This window comes from Aythya fuligula, chromosome 1 (genome assembly GCF_009819795.1).
Source record: "Aythya fuligula isolate bAytFul2 chromosome 1, bAytFul2.pri, whole genome shotgun sequence".
NCBI classification, from domain to species: domain Eukaryota; kingdom Metazoa; phylum Chordata; class Aves; order Anseriformes; family Anatidae; genus Aythya; species Aythya fuligula.
This window is the reverse complement of record NC_045559.1, coordinates 56,400,757-56,422,080: the sequence shown is the minus strand read 5'-3', so window position 1 is coordinate 56,422,080 and position 21,324 is coordinate 56,400,757. Positions and strand designations below refer to the sequence as shown.

The following is a 21,324-nucleotide window of genomic DNA, read 5'->3' as shown; positions in this document are numbered from 1 at the left end:
AAGCCATAAATACAAGTTACAGAAAAGCAACTATAGAGAAGTAAGATCATTTCAGAAATAGGCAAATAACTTTTTCCTATTACAGGAACATGTTAAATCAAGTTCATAATACATCTACACATTATACATTTGGAAATTATTTGTACAAAAATATTTGCAATTTTTTCCCCACATAATGCTACATTCTTTGCTTCTTTTACATTTGTTCACATATTCAAAAGTGTAGCTTAGCTGTGAAATATGGTGCTGCAATATTTGCAGAAAATACGAAACAACATGGAAACAAAAGGAGCGTTAGCCAAAATTGCTAGGACATTGCATATACTCAAGGTGACAGATCTCCTCCATTGAAGAGCGCATCTTCAAGACTTCTGTTCTTTGAAAATAACTTGATATGTTTACCCATTTAATTTAAATGCAGCAAAGGCATAGAATCACAGAATCATTAAGGTTAGAAAAGACCTTCAAGATCATCTGGTCCAACCATCCCCCTACCACCAATGTCACCAATGTCACCCACTAAACCATGTCCCTAAGCACCAGGTCCAAAACGTATGCAAAAAGATCTCAGTGACTCAATCCAACCTCAGGGAAACAAGCCAGCATAATAGGAGAACAAGACTGAAGGTACCTAAAGGGCTGCTACACAGTTTTACAGGGTGCTAGCAAGCACTTTTTTAAGCAGGCATAGAAAGGAAATTGTCAGTCTGCTGGTAACTTGTGCTTCTTTAAGAGTGGATCAAAGAACACTGAAAACATGGGAAATGGAACAAAAATGCTTTTTTTTTTTTTTTTTTTTTTTTTTTTTTTACACTGCAAAAATGCAGTGTATTTTCCCTACTGCATCTACAATTCATGAGTGTTCTTTTGGGTGTCTCCATGAGCATCCTGTGCCCCCGTTGAGCCCTCTTACCCCTCACACTAGGGACTGCAATCACAGAAGAGGCTAGAGATGATAAACTCAACAACTGTTACAGGACAGGCTCCCCAGCATTGCAGGCATTTCCCATCAGTGCACACACACTGTCACATCGCAGCCAAGTACCGGTGTTGACGCCTCTACCAAGTTGTGTGGGGGATGATGTCAAAGCCAGACAACTGCAGTTGTCAGTGCAGAGCCTGTTCACTGCTCTGCTTCCAAATCTGTTGCGTGTACAAAGTCTGGGAAGTGTCAGGGGCCTAGCTGGTGGTTCAGATCTGATCAGATTTGAAAAGTGTCAGGATGCTGTATGTGTACAGATGTCAAGGGAGCCTGAAGTGAACTGAAGAAAGCTGAATGCAGCTGATGACTGCCCAGAAAAGCTGATTTTTTAATCAAGGAAGACAGTACACGTCAATGCAGCTAGAGAACATAACGGAGCTATGCAACCATCTGGATGACCTGAGGTAGGGAAACCACAAAACAGGTTTAGTGAAAGAGCAGGCTGCTATTCAAATGTAACCTGATTTCAGAAATATTATGTCATACGTGAAAGCACAAAAAAGAATAGTAGGTTTCAAAAGGCAACAAGATTCTTAACCATTGATATATAACACTACACCCAGAAACAACTTTTTTTTTTTTTTTTTCCTGTTAGCCCACAAATTCACCTTGAGTTCTGCATGTAGCTGTCAGATTTGGTTTCCTGTACAATCAGCCACACCACAAGTTGTACAGGCCAAGACATCCTTGGATGGGCTGTCACAGGCCTCAGTGACATGATGAAGACAACAGCCTGCACAGGTAAAGCTAAGGCCATTACATTATAAACTTTACTGTGGGCAGCAATGAATTGATTGGGGAAAAAAAATCAGTTGGAAAGAGACTACAGGGAAATCAGAAGAAAAAAATCGAACTCAGAATCCACTTTTTGCAGACTGAGCTAGTGTTATCACAACATTAAAAAGAGAAAGCATCTAGGAACTAAAAATCTCATTACTACAATATCCCTTTTCTAAGACTGAATAGCACTGTAACACTGCATTTATTTCTGCTTCTATTTTCCCTCTTAGTTTCTCAGCTATTCCAAAGCTCTGTCAGCTTACAGAGGAAATTGCACCTGGAACATATGAAAAAACAGTGACATTATCTGGGTGGACACTTCAAGAACAGTGCTAGCCTCCAGGCTGTCCCATGGATCCTTCCCATTCCTGATCAAGGCCTCCTGAGAACTAAGAAAAATGCACTCTTTAATCTTCATTTAGCTATTTAAGTACCAAAAGATCAGAACTTAAAATTCCACGTCTATTTAACACTTGGTTAGTCATCATTAAGCAACTTGGCACCATCTACATTTCTGTTCATACCATCCTACTTAATCAGCAACCCTTACCACTCACTGATTACACTCAGTTAGCCTCCTGGAACACTTCCATGTATTTGTGACCTAGTGAAACACACCACACTGAATTGGTAGTTCCCATTTATTCACCAGATTCTGACTCACAGCACTCATGTGATAACACAGTTGGTGTTTCATAGACCGACAATGGGTTCTGAGACGGAAGGTAACAGGACATTATATACAGGCAGAGTGTAGGAGGGGGCTCTAAGTTCGGTTACCTGCATAGAAATAAACTGAAACCAGAAGTCCCAGCAAACCTCTTTAGTTTCCAGACACATTGTCCTCTTTGGAGACATTAAATATTTCAAATACAATGTTCAAACCACTAAAATATAAGCTAGCTAACACAACACTATTTCTATAGGTGCTCTTATCCATATTCCCCTCAAACCATCTGCTCTCTCCAAATAAAGTATTTGGCCAAATGTTTCCTTAACCACAATCCCTTCCATTTTTTACCCCAAAACAGATCTTGATAATCTACTTCAGCCCTTAGGAAATCAGAGAATATAGGATATTCTTTCTGTCCTTTCTGTGGTTCTCTACCTATCTTCCAGGCTGAAGGGGCAAAAAAGTAAGAATAAATTAAGCCTAAATTTAAGCCTGAAGAAGTTTATTTTTGCAAAGTGCTGAACAGATACTAATTAAGCCCATGAGCACACTGCTATTTTAGGTAAATAAGTAAAAGTTATATTCTGTAGATGGGTAGCTTTCCCGCTTAAAAACTAGATTCCATATTTAGGCAACCAGACAGTTCTCATTGAATTCAACGCCAATAAAATGTTCAGCAACTCTGCATAGAAGAGACACTTATATATGCCACTGTAATACCATCTCAGTACGCTTTTTTTCAGGCGCATGTTGTTGAAAAGTTTGGTTTAAATGTGCCCCAAGCCACACTGCAAACAAGCACCACTTGTGTAACCCATGCCTGGATTAGAGATGTCTGGAAACCTTATTCTTATGTTGTCTTTTTATCAGAAATGAATAGTTTATTAAAAAACAAGCCAAAACCTCAACAACATAATTTTCTCAGAAAGGGTCAAATGATTCATAAAAATCTCATCAGGGAGGTTTCAGAGCTCCAGAGTGATATTTGTAAAGTTTAAAGTTAAAAAGTTAAAGTTAAAAATGTTTAAGAAAAAAAAAAAAGTTAAAAGTAAAAGTTGAAAAAGATATTTGTAAAGGATTCAGTTCAGAGCAGCCAGCAGCCCAGAGATACAGGCACTGCTTTCAGAGGTGGGATTCAAATCCCTGTTCTGCCTCATTTAGTTTCCATGGTCGCAGGGATTACTTTACCCCTCCGAGGTTACTGCCTATACTGGCTGACAATCCCTGTCCCTATCTAGTATCTGTATATCTAGTTCACAAAGTTTTCAGTCTGCCCTCAAAAAGATTTGCAGCTTTCCCTCCAACTCCTGTACCAATGCTTAACAAGAGGCCTCCTGCCTGCAGCAACACCCTTAAAACACCTCTACAATATCATCGTGCTCTCTTTTTGGCACAACAGAATCACCTTACTGAGTGCTGTGTTCATTCATGGGAGTGATATGTTTACCCCTCTTGGACCTTTGCTCCTCTCAATGTAGCTCTTCCTTGGTTGGCATTAAAAGATGCAAGGCAGCAGAATGCCAGAGCTGCTGCAGATCAGTGCTGAGGTGCTTGGGCAGCATGGTGCATGGTGCTTGGGCTCAGGGACTGGAACAGAGAGAGGTGCAGTAGGTCACGTTTGAGGCAGATCTGAAATGATGTATTTGGGTTATAAACAAGAATCTGTATAAAGTTTTGTTGGCAATCCTACAAAGTTGCTCTACTGTGGAAGACATTCCCAGTGTAGGCAGAGTGAATCACATAAAACAAATTCAGAAAGGGGAATTCATGAGGTCAATTATATATCTACCTCCTAATTTGCTGTCAGCTGTGTTCAAAGACAGCTTCAAAAACAGTCATAACGGGACATAAGCCACTTACCTATTGGGGGGCGGTGGTGCACATTCTAATAATTTGATATATTTCCATTGAAAAAATCCAGCATCCATTTTTTTTGTGATTGTGAATTACCCCATTCTGTGTGTGTAAATAGCATCTGTACCCTTGACAGCCATACTTCTCTTGATGACTGACTCATAAAATGAGGTCATGATTCATTGTCAGAGGCATCACAATTCATTACCTTCATAGGATTTTTCTTGCCATTTGGTTTGTGCCAAATCACATTAATTGAGATTTCCTTACAGACAGAGCAAACTATTAACCAAAAAGGAAAGCAAACACAGGAGCCAACCCAGAAAAAGTAATACATAAATGAATTTCAGTTGCAGATAGATCACTGCTGTGCCATGAGTGCACATGCTTGTCCACTAGCATTGTGGGCACTGTGGACCATGTGAGGGAGCTGAGATAAATAAGATAGGAGACAGTGGATACCTACAAACAGTGTACTTCCATATCTTTTTGCCAGTCTTCAATAGCAATTCTAGATTGTTTCTCAAAGGTGTAACAAATGCCATGCAAAAAGAAACACCTCTGGCCTTTAGAGGCTGCAGTTGGCTTACTCGGCAAGAAGAATTAAAGGGCATCTGCTTCCTCTTAACCCGCTCTTGTTTTCTGTTTAAATTATTCATTTCTAGTCATTCTTGACTGATTCAAAGCATCTTTATAAAAGGTGCCCTTGAGGTGAGAAAAGGAAAATTTTTGTATATGTAATTTTTTTTATTGAAGTTGTAGTTCCATATGTCACAGATAGCAGAGCAAAACCAACAAACATCAGCCTAGCTGTGTACAGTATGTCCTTTAGCACTATACAGTATGACAAAGGAGGTAAGTAAGGCTTTGGAAAAAAGAAAAAATATTGAAGTGATCTTATTTTGATGTTGGGTTAGATGGATTAAAAATTAGTCCTCACTAACAATGCAAGACTTGATTAGCTGTACTTCTGTTCTTCTTCTGCTTGCTCCAAAAGATCCCTATATGCAAGGCTTCCCAGATTTGTGTATGCTGCCTCGCTGCTGCAAGAGTTCAGCAGTAGTCAAACATCTGACCTTCTCTAACGTAACACAATTAAAAGAAAATCGATAAAATTGATACAGATGCAGCTTAATGAGGAGCATAAGGAGAGAAAAAAAAATGATTAGAATCCTCTTCAGGTACTATGAAACATTCAAGTGCTTCATAGGCCTCCAAAAAGCGTGCTAGCCAGACTCTGCTTGCATGGATGTGAACAAAGCAGAAGAAAAGTGTTGTATAAATATATATATATACATATATATATATACATACACACACACACTTGAACAGGAGCCAGCCCTAGAGGTCTAAGTTTATTTAACACAATGCTGTTGTGTAGAAGACAAATCCTCAAATCCCATGGACTTTGAGACCAGATCGAATTAAATCAGTGCCTTTTTAGTCTGACATGTGGCATACGGTCTGATCTGACTGAGGAGCACTTGACTTGGTCAGTTTTGCCTTGGAATTTAAATCTCTCCCTGCATTTCCTTCTTTCCTATGCTATCCTTCTTAATCCTCCAGCACAAACTTCGCAATCTGTCTTTCTCCCCCTCTTCCCCTTGAGGTTTCTCCTACCTTGTTTTTTATTCCAGTCTTACCATGAAATACAGGCTGTGCCAAATACGTTGTGTCATACCATTTATATTAAATGCCATGGAAACAGTATGGTGATTTTAAGAGTGTATTTTCTAATTTGGGCTAATGGCATTTGTTGCTTATTTGAGAAGACCACATACCAAACCAGCCCAGTTTTTTTTTTTTTTTTTTTTTTTGAACTAGAAATATGCTAATTCTCATAATGCAAATTCACAACTTGAAAGTTCTTCATACAACAAAAAAATGCATAACCCAACTGATCAGTACTGACTGAGGACCACTTCATTAACTGCTGAGTATGGGCAGAGCTTCACTGAAATCAGTGGGGCTTACGTGCACTAGATAAGGCTCTGCCTCTCTTTCAAAGCAAAGAATTTCAGCCCCAATTCAGCACAGTACTTAGGGAATATGCCTAATTTTAGCAGCGTAAGTCCAGTTCAGATGAAGAAATCACTTGTGTGTCTGCACCTCTTTCTGAGTTAAGTAACTCATGCCAGTGGAGGATATTTTGCATCTTAGACTTCATTGCCTATGCTGTAATGGAACTGCTGGAGTGATACAATATACAGTAAATAAACAACCAAGCCTAACTTATAATTATAAACAATTATCTTAATAATGAAGAAAGGATTCAATTTACTTTTCAATACACTTGTATTAAATGCTAACATACAGGTCTTACATATGAGCTAGATGTCCCACAGCTGATGGGAGTTAGTCAATGCAATCACTGGAGTCCAAAGAGTGATTTGCCTCATCAGAGGCAAATGTATGTGTCTTAACCTGGCGCTGAATCCCACCCTGACTGTAGTCAGCTGATTATATGATTCAATGTAAGACCCTAATTCACAGAATGCTGTGTTATCTCCCAGATATTTTTCTAAATTTAATCTTTCAGAAAACATGTTCCCTGCTACCACATCTCTTTTCTTTTGTTTCAGGCAATTGCTGTCAGACACCTGGCAGTTGCTTCCATACACGATTCTGAACAAGAGCACAGAACTAGAATTTCAACCAGCGCCTTGTGACAAGGCAAAAGACCATCATGTTTAAGTCCCTATGTGGATGCTGACCTACAAACATCTATCATAAAACGTTTATTGATCAATATACTGATCAGTATACTGACCTAATTTAAAAAGTTGTCTTCTGTGGACCACGCTTTAATAGCTGGTTGTAAATATTTTATCTATGAAAGTCAAGCAATACTGGCCATTTTTGCTGGTCAGTTACCCCATATGGTATATCTTCTGTCTCTTGGAAAGTCCACATTTTGGAATCAATGTGTCCAGGAAGATTGCTTTTCTGTGTTCTTCCAGTGTCTGAAGTTCATACTGAACACTTCTGCCATTACTCCACAAATTGTTACAATGGAAAATTTGGTTAGATATAAGGAAATATTGTACACCATAAAGATGCTGAAACTCTGAAACGGGGGGCCAGGGAGGCTGTGGATCTCAGTCCTTGGAGATATTTGAAACACAATTGCACAAGGCCCAGAGCAACCTTATCTAAACTGGTCCTGATGTGAGAGGGGGTTGGATGGTGTCCAGAGATCCCTTGCAATTTATTCTGTGGTTCCATGATTTTTTAAAGACCACATTTTCAAGAACTCTCTCAAACCAAAAATGAAGTACATGTATATGAACTTTAAGTGAACTTTGAAATAAATCAGCAGAAGTTATTTAGTATTTACTATACTCTGATGTTGAATAGTCTATCCTAGTGGCATCTATCGCTGTTTAGCCAGCCCGTCTTATTCTGCACCTAGCAGAAGCTTAATCAGCTTCAATTCTGAACTCTACACTTGCTACATTTGAGTCTCACCTTTCAAAATGACCAAAGTATGCTTGATGTTAATTCACCCGTATCGGTTCGAATCCATCCTTCTTTTATACTCTACTTGACAATAGTGAAAAATGTGCTATTAAATTGATACTATAGCTTCATTTTATTAAATTAATAGGTTTCTACTCAGCACGTCCTGGAAAAATGAATGGTGGTTTGCCTGGGTGAAGTGCATGCATTTACATTTTGGCTAATGTCTTTCTAGCTAGGGTCCACCTAACTCTCTTTATGAAATTCACTCCATTAAACAATGTTGACTAAAGAATTTCAAACTTGCCGAGTACAAAAGAAGATTTTGTACTTTTTAGCTAAGAAGAGTTAAAAATTGGGACAGTAGTAGGAACTATGGCTCAAATGTAGCGGGTGACAGCATAGACAAGTCATGGAACACAAGAATGGAATGCATTTGTCTAACACCTTGCCAAACCCTAAAGCAGCATTCATCTTTCACATTTCTAGCAGTCAAAATGCACAAAGCTGAAGTCATGTTTACTGCCATTGCTTGGGTGTCCTTATAAGCTCTATGTGCTTGTTTCTTTGTGCTTGTTTCCCCTTCTGTTTAAGGGGCTTCATCATTCTGTCATAGTGGTGCCCTTCATTCTCTGTGCTGAAGGATACTACCCATAAAACATACCTTCAGGTCAGACACATCTCTGTAGCACTGCTCAGAACGAGTGTGATCAGATAGCTGAACATTCCAGAAACATGGAAGCTGGTAGACAAGGAAGGGATTTTGCTTGATGACTGCATTGAAGATATCCTAGCAGACAGAAAGAGAGAAACAGTTGGGTATGTTGTTTCTACAGTGGGGTGGTGTCAGCCCCTATAAACTGACTGTCCTTCTCACTCTCAAGGCTGAAATGCAAATAGTTATTCACGCTGAACTCTGTAAACTCTGCTTCACAATTCTGTTTCCAGGAAAGGTTATCAATCTAAGGAGCGATGGGTATATCTGAACTAGAGAAACAGGCTTTCTCTTGACACAAAGAGCTAATGGTCTCCAGCAAAGTTTTCAAATACAAGTACCTTGTACAGCAGGCGGGAGACATGGTTTCTCTTCTAGTCACCAGGGAGAGTAATATGCCGAAAATGTCAAAATGACTGCTGTTAGTAAGTACTGCATCACTTCTCAATAAAGGGCATGAAATGGAAGTAACAGGAGTCATTTTCATGAAGTTCAGTAGCTTTGGATCAGCCTGCAAGGATGCTCTACATATGCGTACATCTCTATGTGCACAGTAAGCACCATGCCTGCTTAGTAGTGACTGATCATGTACCAGATGTAGCTCAGAAGCAGTAGAAATATCTAAATATGATGCTGAATTGAGTTAATACACTCAAGCTGTTGAGCACGACTTATTGGTTCAGGTCCAGTAAGTACTACGTTAACAGGGTTTCTGGATTTAAAATGGAGAGTTGGCAGGAATCACAGAGAGTAATTAAGCATTTCTGTGCATAGTCACACTACTTCTTTTCTCAGCCTCAGTTTCTCATCTGTGGCAGGGAGACAGCAGCACTTTTGTTTTCACAGGGGTGTTGTGGCCAGGCATACATTAAAGACTCATGGGACTTATCTGCCAGAAACAGTAAAGAAACATCTAGAGACTTTTAGAACCACAATCTGCTTAGACAAAACAGTAGGAAAAGATATAGTATGTCTGGACTTCAAATGTCTGGAGGGTTTTATATTAAAAAAAGAAGAAAAGAAAGTTAAAGCTTGAAAATGCCAGTTGTCCATCTTACGAATCATTGATGCATAGGAGGTAAAAATGTCAGTGTAGTAAGAGAAACCTTATGAGTAGATCTCTATTCCTCTCTTCCACACTTTCCCTGGCACAACAATTCAACAAATGGTGACTGCAGGCTCAACATTTTTCTCTCCCTTTCCCATACCTCATCCTCTTTCCCCTTCTTACCATCAACAATCCAAGGAGTAGCAGTTATGCTATCACCCTGCAGTGTCCTACTCACCTGGTCAGCCAGTGAAGTGGACAGCATGCTCATTAACTCTCGCTCGGCTGTGAGTCTCCACATCTGCTCCCATTTCATCTTTCGTAGCTTATCGAGAAGCAGCAAGATAACTCCTGAAGGAAAACACAGTGCAGAGAACAAGAGAGGACGTGATACCATCTTCCAGTCAAGGCCCTTCCCATCTACATGCTGACTCATGGCAGTTGAAACAAGGACATAAACAGGGATCTACAGACTACAGGCCTTACCCTTACGCTAACACAGGACTAAAAAACCCTTCAGGTTTCCCTACACCAGTAAGAAAAATGTTTTCATGAATCCTTGAGGCTACAGAGAAGAAATGGTATACAGGCAAATGCTAGGTCATGCAGACTCTTGCAAGATGGATAAAGTAGCCAAAGAGAAATGCAACTGGAAGGAAGAGGACTGAGAGAAGGATGTCGTATTTCTAGCACTCTTAATTGCTAAAACCTGATTACATTATGACATAATTAGCATCAGGATTATTCCTGATAAAATGAATCTATATAGGTGATTCATATGATGGACATTAACTTCATGCTAGCTTTATCTTTCCAAAAACAATTAGACAACATCACACGAGTAAAAAAGAAGGAACCTGCTATCAGTCAGAAGCAATCCTCCTCAGTCCTTATTTCAAAAAGCTATAGGTTTGAAGAGGGTATTCTGTCAGGTCACTGTCTGCCAGAGAAAATGTAGAGACAATTCTGATCTATCTAGTATGAATTCCTTTCTGACATCTTCATACTGACCAGAGACTTGCTGTATTTACACTGACCAGAGATCTGCTTCTTGCAAAATCCCACTGTGTAAATGAGTTTCCACCCGGCCTGAAACCAAGGTTATGCTGAGATGAGCAGAATTTTGTCACCCATACACATTTTACTCAATGCATGTGCGGTGAAACCTGACCCTTAATACTTTTTGCATAGGATGGAATACATGCTGTGAAGGATAAAGCCACAGTCCTTACTCCACCTAGTAAATTGCTTGTCACCCGACATCTGATTAGAATCTCTGAAACCTTTCTGAATAACAGTTTATTGTGGTAAACAGTGCTTGTCACATGTTAGTCTTTGAGAGGGCTTGTCATTAAGGCAGCAAATTTTCACAGAGCAGGATCCTCAGATTGGAAAGTTAACACCTGAAGGGGGAAAACGGATAGCTCAACATGCATTTGAGCTAGCTCAGTTGGCTTTTGTTTGGACAGAATCCCTTGTGTGGAAGAAGGGAAAATAGCAGAAGCAATGAAGCTGGACTGAAGCATTGGCAAAACCTTTCCTGCAAGGTCTTAGAAAATCTTACTTGAAAAATTAATTCAGAAAGACTTAGATAAGAGCACTGTCATGGGGAATGAACACGAGCTGAAGGACCACAAAGAAAGAGTAATGGTAAACAGCAGCCTAGCAGGTTGACAGGAAGCATCTAGTAGGAGCGATGATAGGTTTTATGCTTTTACCCATCTTCATTAATGGAAGGGAGAGTGAACGGAATAGCAATGACATCTGCAAGTGATGTGAAACCAGTGGTCTTCCAAAAGATCATGACAACTGTAGAGAAACATGGACAGCTACACAGAAGAATATGAAATGCCAAAAAGCAGATACCGGGAAAAGCTGCCCAAGGGAATCTAAGATGATAAAACTAAAAGTGATGAGAATGAGAAACGAAATGTAGCCTGAATATTTAGGAAAAAAACTCCTGAATCCTTCGTGGTGGCATAACCAAAAAATGGCAGATAAAATCCATTACTTCATGAGTTTTAAAAAATTAGATTACCCAAAGATTAGTAAATACACATGGAACGATCCAGCACTGTTTGGGATGGAACAAAGGAGGTTCCAGGTCATTTCTATCTTCAGTTTCTACGACATGGCAAATTCCTTTCTAGTAAAGCCCATCACTGCCATGAATAAAAAGAAAACCTCTTCTGGCAGTGAATTTCGCGGCCTATTTTAGTTCTGTTTCCTATTCAGTCCATCTGGTTACCAAGGATGCTGGAACCTGTGCTGGAGGGATCCCCTTTCATCTTCAGTCAACCTTTCTGCTTCCAGCTGTTGGATTGGAAAGGGACACATCATCACAACATGCCGTAATGCATTTCTGCCAATGTGTTTGTCTCCTCTCCAGTATAACTGAAGCCTGGAATGTGTAGTATGCATGCGTTAGCTTCTAAGAAGGCCACTGTGCATTGTCTGAAATTCTAGAGCAATGTGAAGCAGATTCCTTGCATTGCAGCAATAAAATAAGTGGGATAAGCTCTGCTCTGGCAGTGGATTTTTTTCCAGTTGGCAAGAACTGTCAGCTTTGTTTCAACAGTGAAGTATAGCAAAGGAAACTCTTTATTAAGGAAAATAAAGAATGACTGTAAGATTCAGTTAACTCTAATGTAATAGTTTTTGTATTTTATGGACAATAAAACATTTATTTTTTTTTGTTAAGATTTTTTTAAATGTCTTTAAGCCTGCAATCTGAAGAGCAAAAGGGGAAATGTTTTAGTATGTGCAGTATACTCCATTTTTTTTTGTCTTTCACTCTTATTCTAGCAGCAGATTATGGTGTTGCAGCTAAAGAGATTATGCTGTCCTGAGGGGCTATCACAGTAGCAGCTGAGAGAATAAGAGGCAGATGGGGTAGAAAAACTGGAATACATGTAATAGGGGATGTATTCAATTATGATGCAATTGTGGCTATTGAAAATATTCACAAACTTCAAATGCTCCATTGCCAAGACTGATTTGGATGTGATTTCTATTTTAATTCACCTAACAGTTTGGCTTTAACACCTTTGTACAGTCTCTGTTCAGGGCTTCTCACACTGGAATTCTAATTTATTGCTGCTGTAAAAATAACTACAGGAGGATATTTATAGCAATTTTAAATATTTACTTATTAGTATTAGTGAGAATATGAGATTTCTACTAAGAGGAAATTTAATACTATTTACCCAATTAGTGAATGTTATTTTGTGCAAAAGCAAAGCAAAAGCACGTGTGTTGGAAACTTTTAAATTGTTCATGCAAAGGAAAAAGTACCTTTTCTTCAGAAGTGAGAATTGTCTTTTTACTTCTATATTGTTCTGTTACCAAAAGCAAACATAGCAAATGAACTAACTCCAATCTGTGCAATTAGTGTGAGAGCAGCATCTGAAACACGGAAAGGGAAATATTTGCCTCAGGAGCCCCTGCCTCGAGAGTCAAATTGACTCAAATCTCAGACTAAATTCAAGTTGACATGGAGCTGAACATAAGGGAAAAAGGGACTTACTCTGGGATGCTAGGCTGGGGGAGGAAGAGACTGGAGACAAAAAAATATCAAAGGAATATTTTATGAACATCTGGCCCCAGGCAGTGGGACATCTCATATTTGATGAGTGCAGCATTTTACTGCCCTAACCTACCTGAGGAAAGCAAAGGGAAAGCTTGGCAAGAAATAAACAGAAAGAGAAAAGTGGCAATCCAAATGTCTCACAACTATTAAACAAACTATGATTGGCCATAGAACACCCCATTTTCCTTATTGTGAGGAGACAGTTCAGGCATACACAGAGATGCAAATATCTTGAAGTGCTCTTGGGGAAAAAAAAAAAAAAAAAAAAAAAAAGCTTTATCACTAAACATGTGGAATACATCCACAGTCCAATTTTCACTTGAATGGCATTTTCTCCCCTAGCTTGATGAGACTTTGTTTGAACTACCAAAATTTGACAGCTTCTGAATTGCTAGAATAAACAAACAAAAAATGGAGTTTCTCCAAAAAGGTAATTTCAGGACACACACACAAATACACACCCCAGAAAAAAAAGGGGGGGGGGGAATTTGGTGAATAGATTGGACACCATAGGTAAAAAAAAACCTGCATGAACGTCTTTAGACTGAACATTTCAGTTTGGAAATACTTTTTTTTTTTTTTTTTTTTTTGACATTTTAAAAATGACATTCTAGAACAATATTTTTCTCTTGAAAAGTGATACGAATGAAAAATCTTGTTGAAAATGTTTTCATGAAATGAAAAGGAAAAAAGGGTTTACTTTGGGTCTATCCGAAGCTTTGGTATCAATTTTCGTTCTTTTCCATTTTTTTTTAATTCAATCAGAATCAAAGTTTTTGCCTTTCCACCGCTTCGACTCTGCAATAGTTTCAGTAGGTGCTTCAAGCCATCTCAGCAAAACAGCCTTTTTTTTTTTTTTTTTTTTTGTTAATCTGCTCCAGAACAAAATATTTCATTTTGCTTTTCCAAATAGCAAATTGAAAGTTTTCAGCAACATCAGCAATTTCCTTGGGAGTGCTATCAAGCAGCCTCACCTCTCGCTTCAGGAACACAGACTATGGCTTTTTCTGAAATTCACGGAGGAATTTATGGTAGAGTAGGAAGTAATAAATGATGTTTTAACATAGAACAGAATCACTTACAGAAGTTACAGTGAAACTGAACAAGCTTTCAAACTCAATCAATTTATTAGAATGACCATTTTAAGGTGGCTGAAAAAATCCTCAGTGCTGAGGGGAAGGGGGAAGAGTGTAGCTACTCTTAGAAATCATTATCTGTAAGCACTGCCTTGCCCGTTTCTTTCAGGTGGAACAAAATGCTTTAGTGAGCTACTTATGCAATTCCACATTATGTGAGCAGCACTGCAGAGCCTGTCATTGTAAGAGTTTTAAAATTCTTCTTGCAACTGAGACTACACAGTGAACCATCTAGATAGCAAGCAGACACCACTACAAAACCTGAAAAGACAGGCAGGACATGGTTTAAAATATATTATAAAGCAACAGTGTGTTTTAAAATAATTACTGGGATTTTACAACACCTAACCAGCACACCAAAGACCATACATCAAGCCAGTGAGTCTTAGATGCTGTAAGAAATAATGTTAGCTAGGGCTGACATTATGGAAATTTACTACAACACATAACTGATCCAGAGATTTAAGGCAGTACAAACAACAGCAAGCTGCCATGCATTATGTAACATATTTGTCACCACAAAGTTCAGCTTTACGTGCTGTGGAAGGGGTTTGTAGTTGTGCTAACCCAGGAGAAGTGTCACGATAGCACCAACTGCTTAGTAATCCTGCACGTATTTATGTATATTTTTTTTTAATTCCTGAAATCAGTGGAAGTGGTCACACCGTGTAATAGTAGGAATGTAACTGTGCCTTTGCTGGATTGGGCCACAAATTACCAGTTTTGTTAAGGGTGGAATTTGCAATCAGCTGGGTCACAGCTCCTCACCACTCTACTTTTCAGCCACAGTATCAAGCATAAACAGAAAAACATAAGTATGTGTCCGTTAGGGATTACAAAATGAAATTAAAGCTGCAATTCCACAAAACCACACATTTCTTCCAAAAGAGACATTGCAACAGTAATGGTACACATTTCTAAATCTCCATTTAAAGTCTTTGTTTGGATGAAAATTGCTGCATGGAAGTAATTGTGCAAGATGGAAAGAATGATTTATTTTACTTGATTTCTATACCATCTATCTAACTACTGCTCATAATTTGAGTAGCCATAATGAAAGCACATCTTATTTCTGTAGCTTTTAATACAGTGGCCAAAGGACTGTCATTCTAACACAATTTTGTGGTATCCTGATACATTGTTTAATATGCACTTACATATACCAGCCTTATTCTTCAAAAAAGCCTTTCATGACACAGAACATCTAATAAAAACTTGCAGAGATGCACAATGTGTTAATTGAGAATAAATGATGACTCCACACTTGAACTTTTCTCTCAGAAAACTAAACAGAGCTGAGAAGCTGTTTTGAAATGGAAAGTGGGCATCCCTCTGGGCTTGGTGACAGAATGCAATAGCCCTTGTTTTCTCAGCACAAATATTGAAAGCGAAGCTGTGATAGAGTGCATTTGGAAATTTAGTGCACTCACTCTGCTGGGAGCCTGATTCCTCCTGAAGCATTACAGACATTTTGTTTACACTTTCTGATGACCATTTAGTGAAATGGAATACCTCTCTCTCTTTATTTTTTTTTTTTTTGTCTGCTTTGCTTTGCTTTGTTCACTTCTTCCAAAGTATGCTGCTTCTCCTTAGGCAGAGGAAAGATGTGGGATATACTGGAGCATGATTCTGTCCTCATATAGAGCTACTGACTGTAGCTCTGAACTTTCTGGTTCTCTAAATGTTTTCCTATTGTTGAGGTGCCATTCTTTCTGAGTAAGGCCTTGGCCTTCTCTTGCATAAATCCAATGCTGTGCAAAGTGATAAAATTTCCATGCCTAAATTGCTGATCATCTTTTCCTAAATTCTATAGTGGAAAACAAGCCTGCCAAAAGGAACAAATACTAGCAAAGTCAAAAAGGGAAGTAAGAGTTCTTCCCAGTGGCTCTGCCTGATTTGGGCTTCACAGGACACAGTAACAGCAGTTATCTTTCTTGGTTCCCTATGTTTTCTGAACCTCATGCAAAGAGCAGTAGGAGATGACAACCATCTGTGATGAAGCTCCTTACATGAGCTTGGAAAAACTCCTCAGTTTTCTTATAGCCTTTGTGCTCCACAGTCCTTGTGAAGGTGCTGAGATTACATTATAAAGGCAGTGGACAGCAAAAATGCCAGTGACTTGTCAGTTGGTAAGCTAGAGAGATGGCTTCCAAGAGAAATGGAAAAGAAAAACAGCAAAAAAAAAAAAAATCATTAAATTCAAATCTGAAAGATGATTGGGAAAGTTTTTGATCAGAAAAAAAAATCCATAAGCTGTAAATCTCAGTTAACACATTGTAACTTCAGACAAGCAAAGGGAATGAGGGAGGTTTCAGCTTCTCCATGCTGTAGCAGAAGGGCAATGATCAATTTGAATGGAGCAGAGGTGAGCTGTCTTAAGGATGTAAGCATCTCATGTCACTGCCACACAGAAGAAGCACCAAATAGCTACTCGGTGTGTATCTCTGTACATGTCTGGGGTCATGATGGAGGTGCCAAAAGCTGTTTCTAAGAGAAAGATGGTCAGGCACTTACCTTATGATAATGCACTTTGAATTGTGAGACTTAAAAAAAAAATTACATGGGGAAAATGTAATTTTTTTTTTAATCGAGTTTTAAAGAATTTTATCTCTCTCCAATACTAAAAATACAGTAAGCTCTTACACTGCAAATCACCCATGCTTTCATATGCTTGGGTGTTTGGGTGACTTTAATCAAGAGGAAAGAAGTCCTGGTTAAGTACATATTTAAGTGATAAAGTCAGAAAGGATAATTCTTAGCTGTTGTAAAATGGAGGCCACAGGATTTTTGAAAATCAATTTGTGCTTTAACTAGAGCATAAATACTAGAAAAACACTGTCTTGATTTAAAATTTCCAACAATGGATAATCTGTCACAAACTTTGCTAACTTATTCCAGTGCTTAATTATCCTAATGAAAGATATATCCCTAATTTCTGATTTGTACAGGTCTTCAGACCAGCAGCCATTTGATCTTGCTGAACCTTTGCTGAATTGGCAAGCCCTCTATTAACACGTCACTTTCTCCTGCGGATACTTATAAGCTATGATCTAGCTATCCCTTGACCCTCTCTGAGAAAAGCTCCTGGAGCCATTTTTCTCAACTTTATAGAAAGTTTTTCAGTATTTTCTTTGAAGTTTGTTAATTTATAAGTACCCCTCTTTGACTTGTGGAGATTAGACGTGGACAAGCGACTAGATCTACCTTTTAAAATACATTCACTCCAAGAAGAGATTTCTAGCTCCCAGGTCAAAGACTATGGAGTGTTTTCTTCAGCAGGCTGGTGACATTCATACTGCATAGTCTTGTCTTTAAGGACCTACCATTCTTTCAGTTTTTAGACATAACATTTATTTTCTGTTTGCATTTACACATAATGTGAGAACTGTGTTACAGTCCTCTAGATTGGGGATTTTTTAGCGTTGAACTGAGGGTCTATGTTGTGTGCATTGGAGAGTGTCATCAGGGCATTTGGGAGTATCAGAGTCTCCTGATGCAGCATTGAAAGGCTGGAAGGAGGACACAAACGTGGTATAGTCCCACCCATACTACCTTCTAAAAATATTATCTGGAGTGAACTATGACCAAATTACACTCAATAGTTTTTTTTGTTTTTGTTTTTGTTTTTGTTTTTGTTTTTTCCTGAAGGAAGCCAGGTTGCTACATAAGAGAGACAGGATGCCACCTAATTTCTGTGCCCTGTAGATGATCAGGGAGCCAAGATTTAAGAGTGAACTAGGGAGCTAAATTATCTGGCACTGCAGACATCCAGTATGCAAAAGTGGAGCAAAAAGCCGATGCCCAATACAACAACAACAAAATATCTACTGTACTCATACTTCAAATGTTTGTGTTTATACTTCTGATGATCACACAAAGTACTTTGCACACAAAGACAACTGTATTAAACCTGGAACTTATGTTCACCTGATTATCCATCTTAGACTTATTCTCATGCATTTCTCCATTGTATGTCTCCATTTTTTTTATGAGTAATTACACTTTGTGTGAGCCGCCCTGAAGATGAATCACAGGACAGTACAGACCACACAGGGTTATTACGTAGGAGGTCCGGTTGTTGCATTTGTTCTCCCATGTGCATGCATGTTTGGAAGGGATCACACAGAAAGCTTATTCCCATGCATAAAAACTGAAAACGTTTGCTAGGATTTGCCAAGCATTTGCCCTGATGAAAGCAAGAACATCTTCCAAAACTAATCTGTCTTGGACTGTGCACCACAGAATCACTCACCTTTAAAAGAAAAATAATCTGTTTCTTTATCCTCAACTCCTGTAAATCAGCTTAAGTCTATTTAACCCAGGAGTCAGGCATTTATATCAGATACAGACCTTATCCATGATGCTTATCCATGTTTTTTTTTCTTCCTCGGTATGCAGCAAAAAGTGAAAGTTTACAAGGAACATTGCTTTAATTTTGTTTGTTTGGTTTGATCTTCTCAAAGCATCATATTTAACCTGGGCTGAGGCGTCAAAACTTTGGATATGACAGGAGGAAAAATGCACCCTGCATGGGTGATAATTATCTTGGCTGGCTTCTAATATTAATGATAGTCCACAAACCTAATTGTAGGGATGGACACAATAATTAAGAAGCACTCACATGTTTTCTTGGTCAGGTGTTCTGAGGAACAGAGGAAGAAATGTGGCTCATGAACTGAATAGTCTCTCAGGTATTTCCTCACAGTTACATGACAAAGAATTTGGGGCTTTGTATTCAGAAGCAACCAGACTTTTTTTTTTTTCTTCTCCTCTTAATGGACAGTTCATTGACTGGATTAGGTTCAGGATGAATAAAATGTCCTAATAAGTGGATTAGAGGAAGGAAAGCAGCACAGAATGAACATGCTGCTAAGATTAAACTTTTTTTTTAAAAAAAAAAAAAAAAAAAAGAAAAAAAAACAGAAACACAATGTACTTTATGCAACGGTTTCACCTAGAGGTCAGCCGCAGGTCAATCCTTCCTCCACAACCATTTCTCTTTTAATAGGAGAGTGACAGGATTCGGTTCACAACAGAGACACAGCAATGCATTTGTTTAAGGAGAAAATGTATGTGGAACTTCTTACCATGCTCACAGATGAAGTGGTGAAGTACAGCTTGCATAGGTAGACTATAAGGTGAGCAGAAAGTAATTTGGACTGGTAATTTCAGGGGGTTGTGTAATATAATGAAAAAATATAGCAATAAAACACTCAGGTGGTCACCAGTTACAAGTACCATTCCACAAGAGTTGATCCTGGGGCTGATCCTGTTTAACTTCTTGATTAATGAGCAGGAGATGAGCTAGAACGCAACCTCAGCAACATCACACATTGAGACCAACTGGGGACAGGGCTGCTATTCAGAGGGACCTTGAGAGGCTGGACAAGTGGGCTAAGCTACATAGAGTTAACAGAAAGTCCTGTACAGGACTATTTCTGAATGGACAGTATGGGCTGGAGGCCAACTGGATAGAAAGAACCTTTGCAGGAGTCCTAGGGGTCTTGGTGGACACCAAGTTGAACATGAGCCAGCAGTGTGACCTTGTGGCAAAGGCAACCAACCACATACTGGGCTATGATAGCAACAATGTAGAGAGCAGGTCAATGGAAGTGATTACCACTCTTTATTCAGCACTTGTAAGACCATCATATCTGATGTACTCTTTTGGATTCTGCAATCAAATAAAGATACTGACATGTTGAAGCGAGTCCAGCTGAAAATAACTGAAACGGCCAGAAGCCTGGAGTACGTGATGTATGAGGAGAGGCTGAGAGAAATGGGCTTGTTCAGCCTGCAGAAGAGAAGGCTAAGGGAAGATTTTATTGCTGTCTAGAAACTACTTAATGGAACCAAACTCTTCTAAGAGATGCACAGAAACAGGACGAGAGGCAACTGACACAAATTGCAGCAAGGGAAATCCCGATGATCTATTAGGAAAAAAAAATGTTGATTTTTGACTTTTCACACCATGACAGTACTCAAATACATGAATAGGCTGTCTTGAGAGGTTGTGGAATTTTCATCCTTAACAATATTAAAAACTCAAACTGGAAAGGCACTGAGCAACCCAAGTTAGCTTTTGGTGGGAAAAAAGACCAGAAGACCTCTGGAGATCCTTTCTGGCCTAAATTGCCAATGATTCTATGATCCTATTTGGGAAAACTTTCTTTTCACCTCCTCTTCTAAGGCCTTGAAACAAGAGTGTAGAAACTACCTATCACAGTGCTTCTGTCTTCCCCTCAGCTTAGCTTGACACAGACAAGTGGAAGACGGATAAGTTGAGGAGCTACAGCAAGAACAGTTTAAACTAGAATGTGGCTGAACATAGGAGGACAATGAGGAAAAGAAAGAAGTGAGCTGCTGCTGCTTTTGAGATCTTAGTGTCAACTCAATTTTGCAGGCTCTTCTTTCTTAGAACATCTCCAACTCAAGAAGTATAAAGTCTCTTGATTTCCTCACATATTGAAGACTGTTTTTAAAAAGCAAGGATCAGTCCTGAACCTAGCTTGCTTAGCCATTAAAGTAGTTAAATCATAGTAATTTCTGTAGCCTGTAGCACCTAAGAGTGATCTGACTATGACCACATTCCAGTATTTTTTGTTGGCACTCTCCACACAAGGGTGTGGAAAGACATCTGTGTAGAAAGCCATCTTAAGTCACTCTACCTGTGACAGACACTACACTACCCATTAAAAATCCAAAGACAGAGACCAACAGTAACGCCTCTGTCTTTGCTTTGAGACTTTGGCTAAAACCTCTGTTTCTGCATCTGCAAAAAGAAGTGTCTTTACACAGTCACCTTTATGAGCACAATGAGAAGCTGGAAAGTGAATTTGGACTTCAGAAGAAAAAGTACTGGTTTTACTATTACTGTGCATTTGTCTGGGGTTCTGCTGACATATAATAGAAGTTTTTGTTCTCAGTTTAGGCACCTGGATGCCTCTACCAAGCTTTTATGTGCAAATCTTTCATCCAAATTTAACCTGCTAATGATGGTCTAACTACAATAAAGAAAGGGCATTTCAGAGTGCTGGACAACATAATTGCTCATCAAATTACGTATGTCCACATAAAGAACTGTCTTT

At 38.9% G+C, this 21,324-nt stretch overlaps 1 protein-coding gene across 3 annotated transcripts in view; it reads right to left on the bottom strand.

Annotated features, from left to right (window-relative positions):
* The window catches only part of LARGE1 (LARGE xylosyl- and glucuronyltransferase 1), a 282,266-nt gene that overhangs the window by 36,759 nt on the left and 224,183 nt on the right, over nt 1-21,324 (bottom strand). For all 3 annotated transcript variants that reach the window (XM_032201244.1, XM_032201234.1, XM_032201254.1), the window contains 2 exons: nt 9,750-9,862; nt 8,413-8,538 (listed from right to left, as the gene is read on the bottom strand). In XM_032201244.1, coding sequence (XP_032057135.1) covers nt 8,413-8,538; nt 9,750-9,862 — 239 coding nt within the window. The remainder of the gene's footprint in view (nt 1-8,412; nt 8,539-9,749; nt 9,863-21,324) is intronic.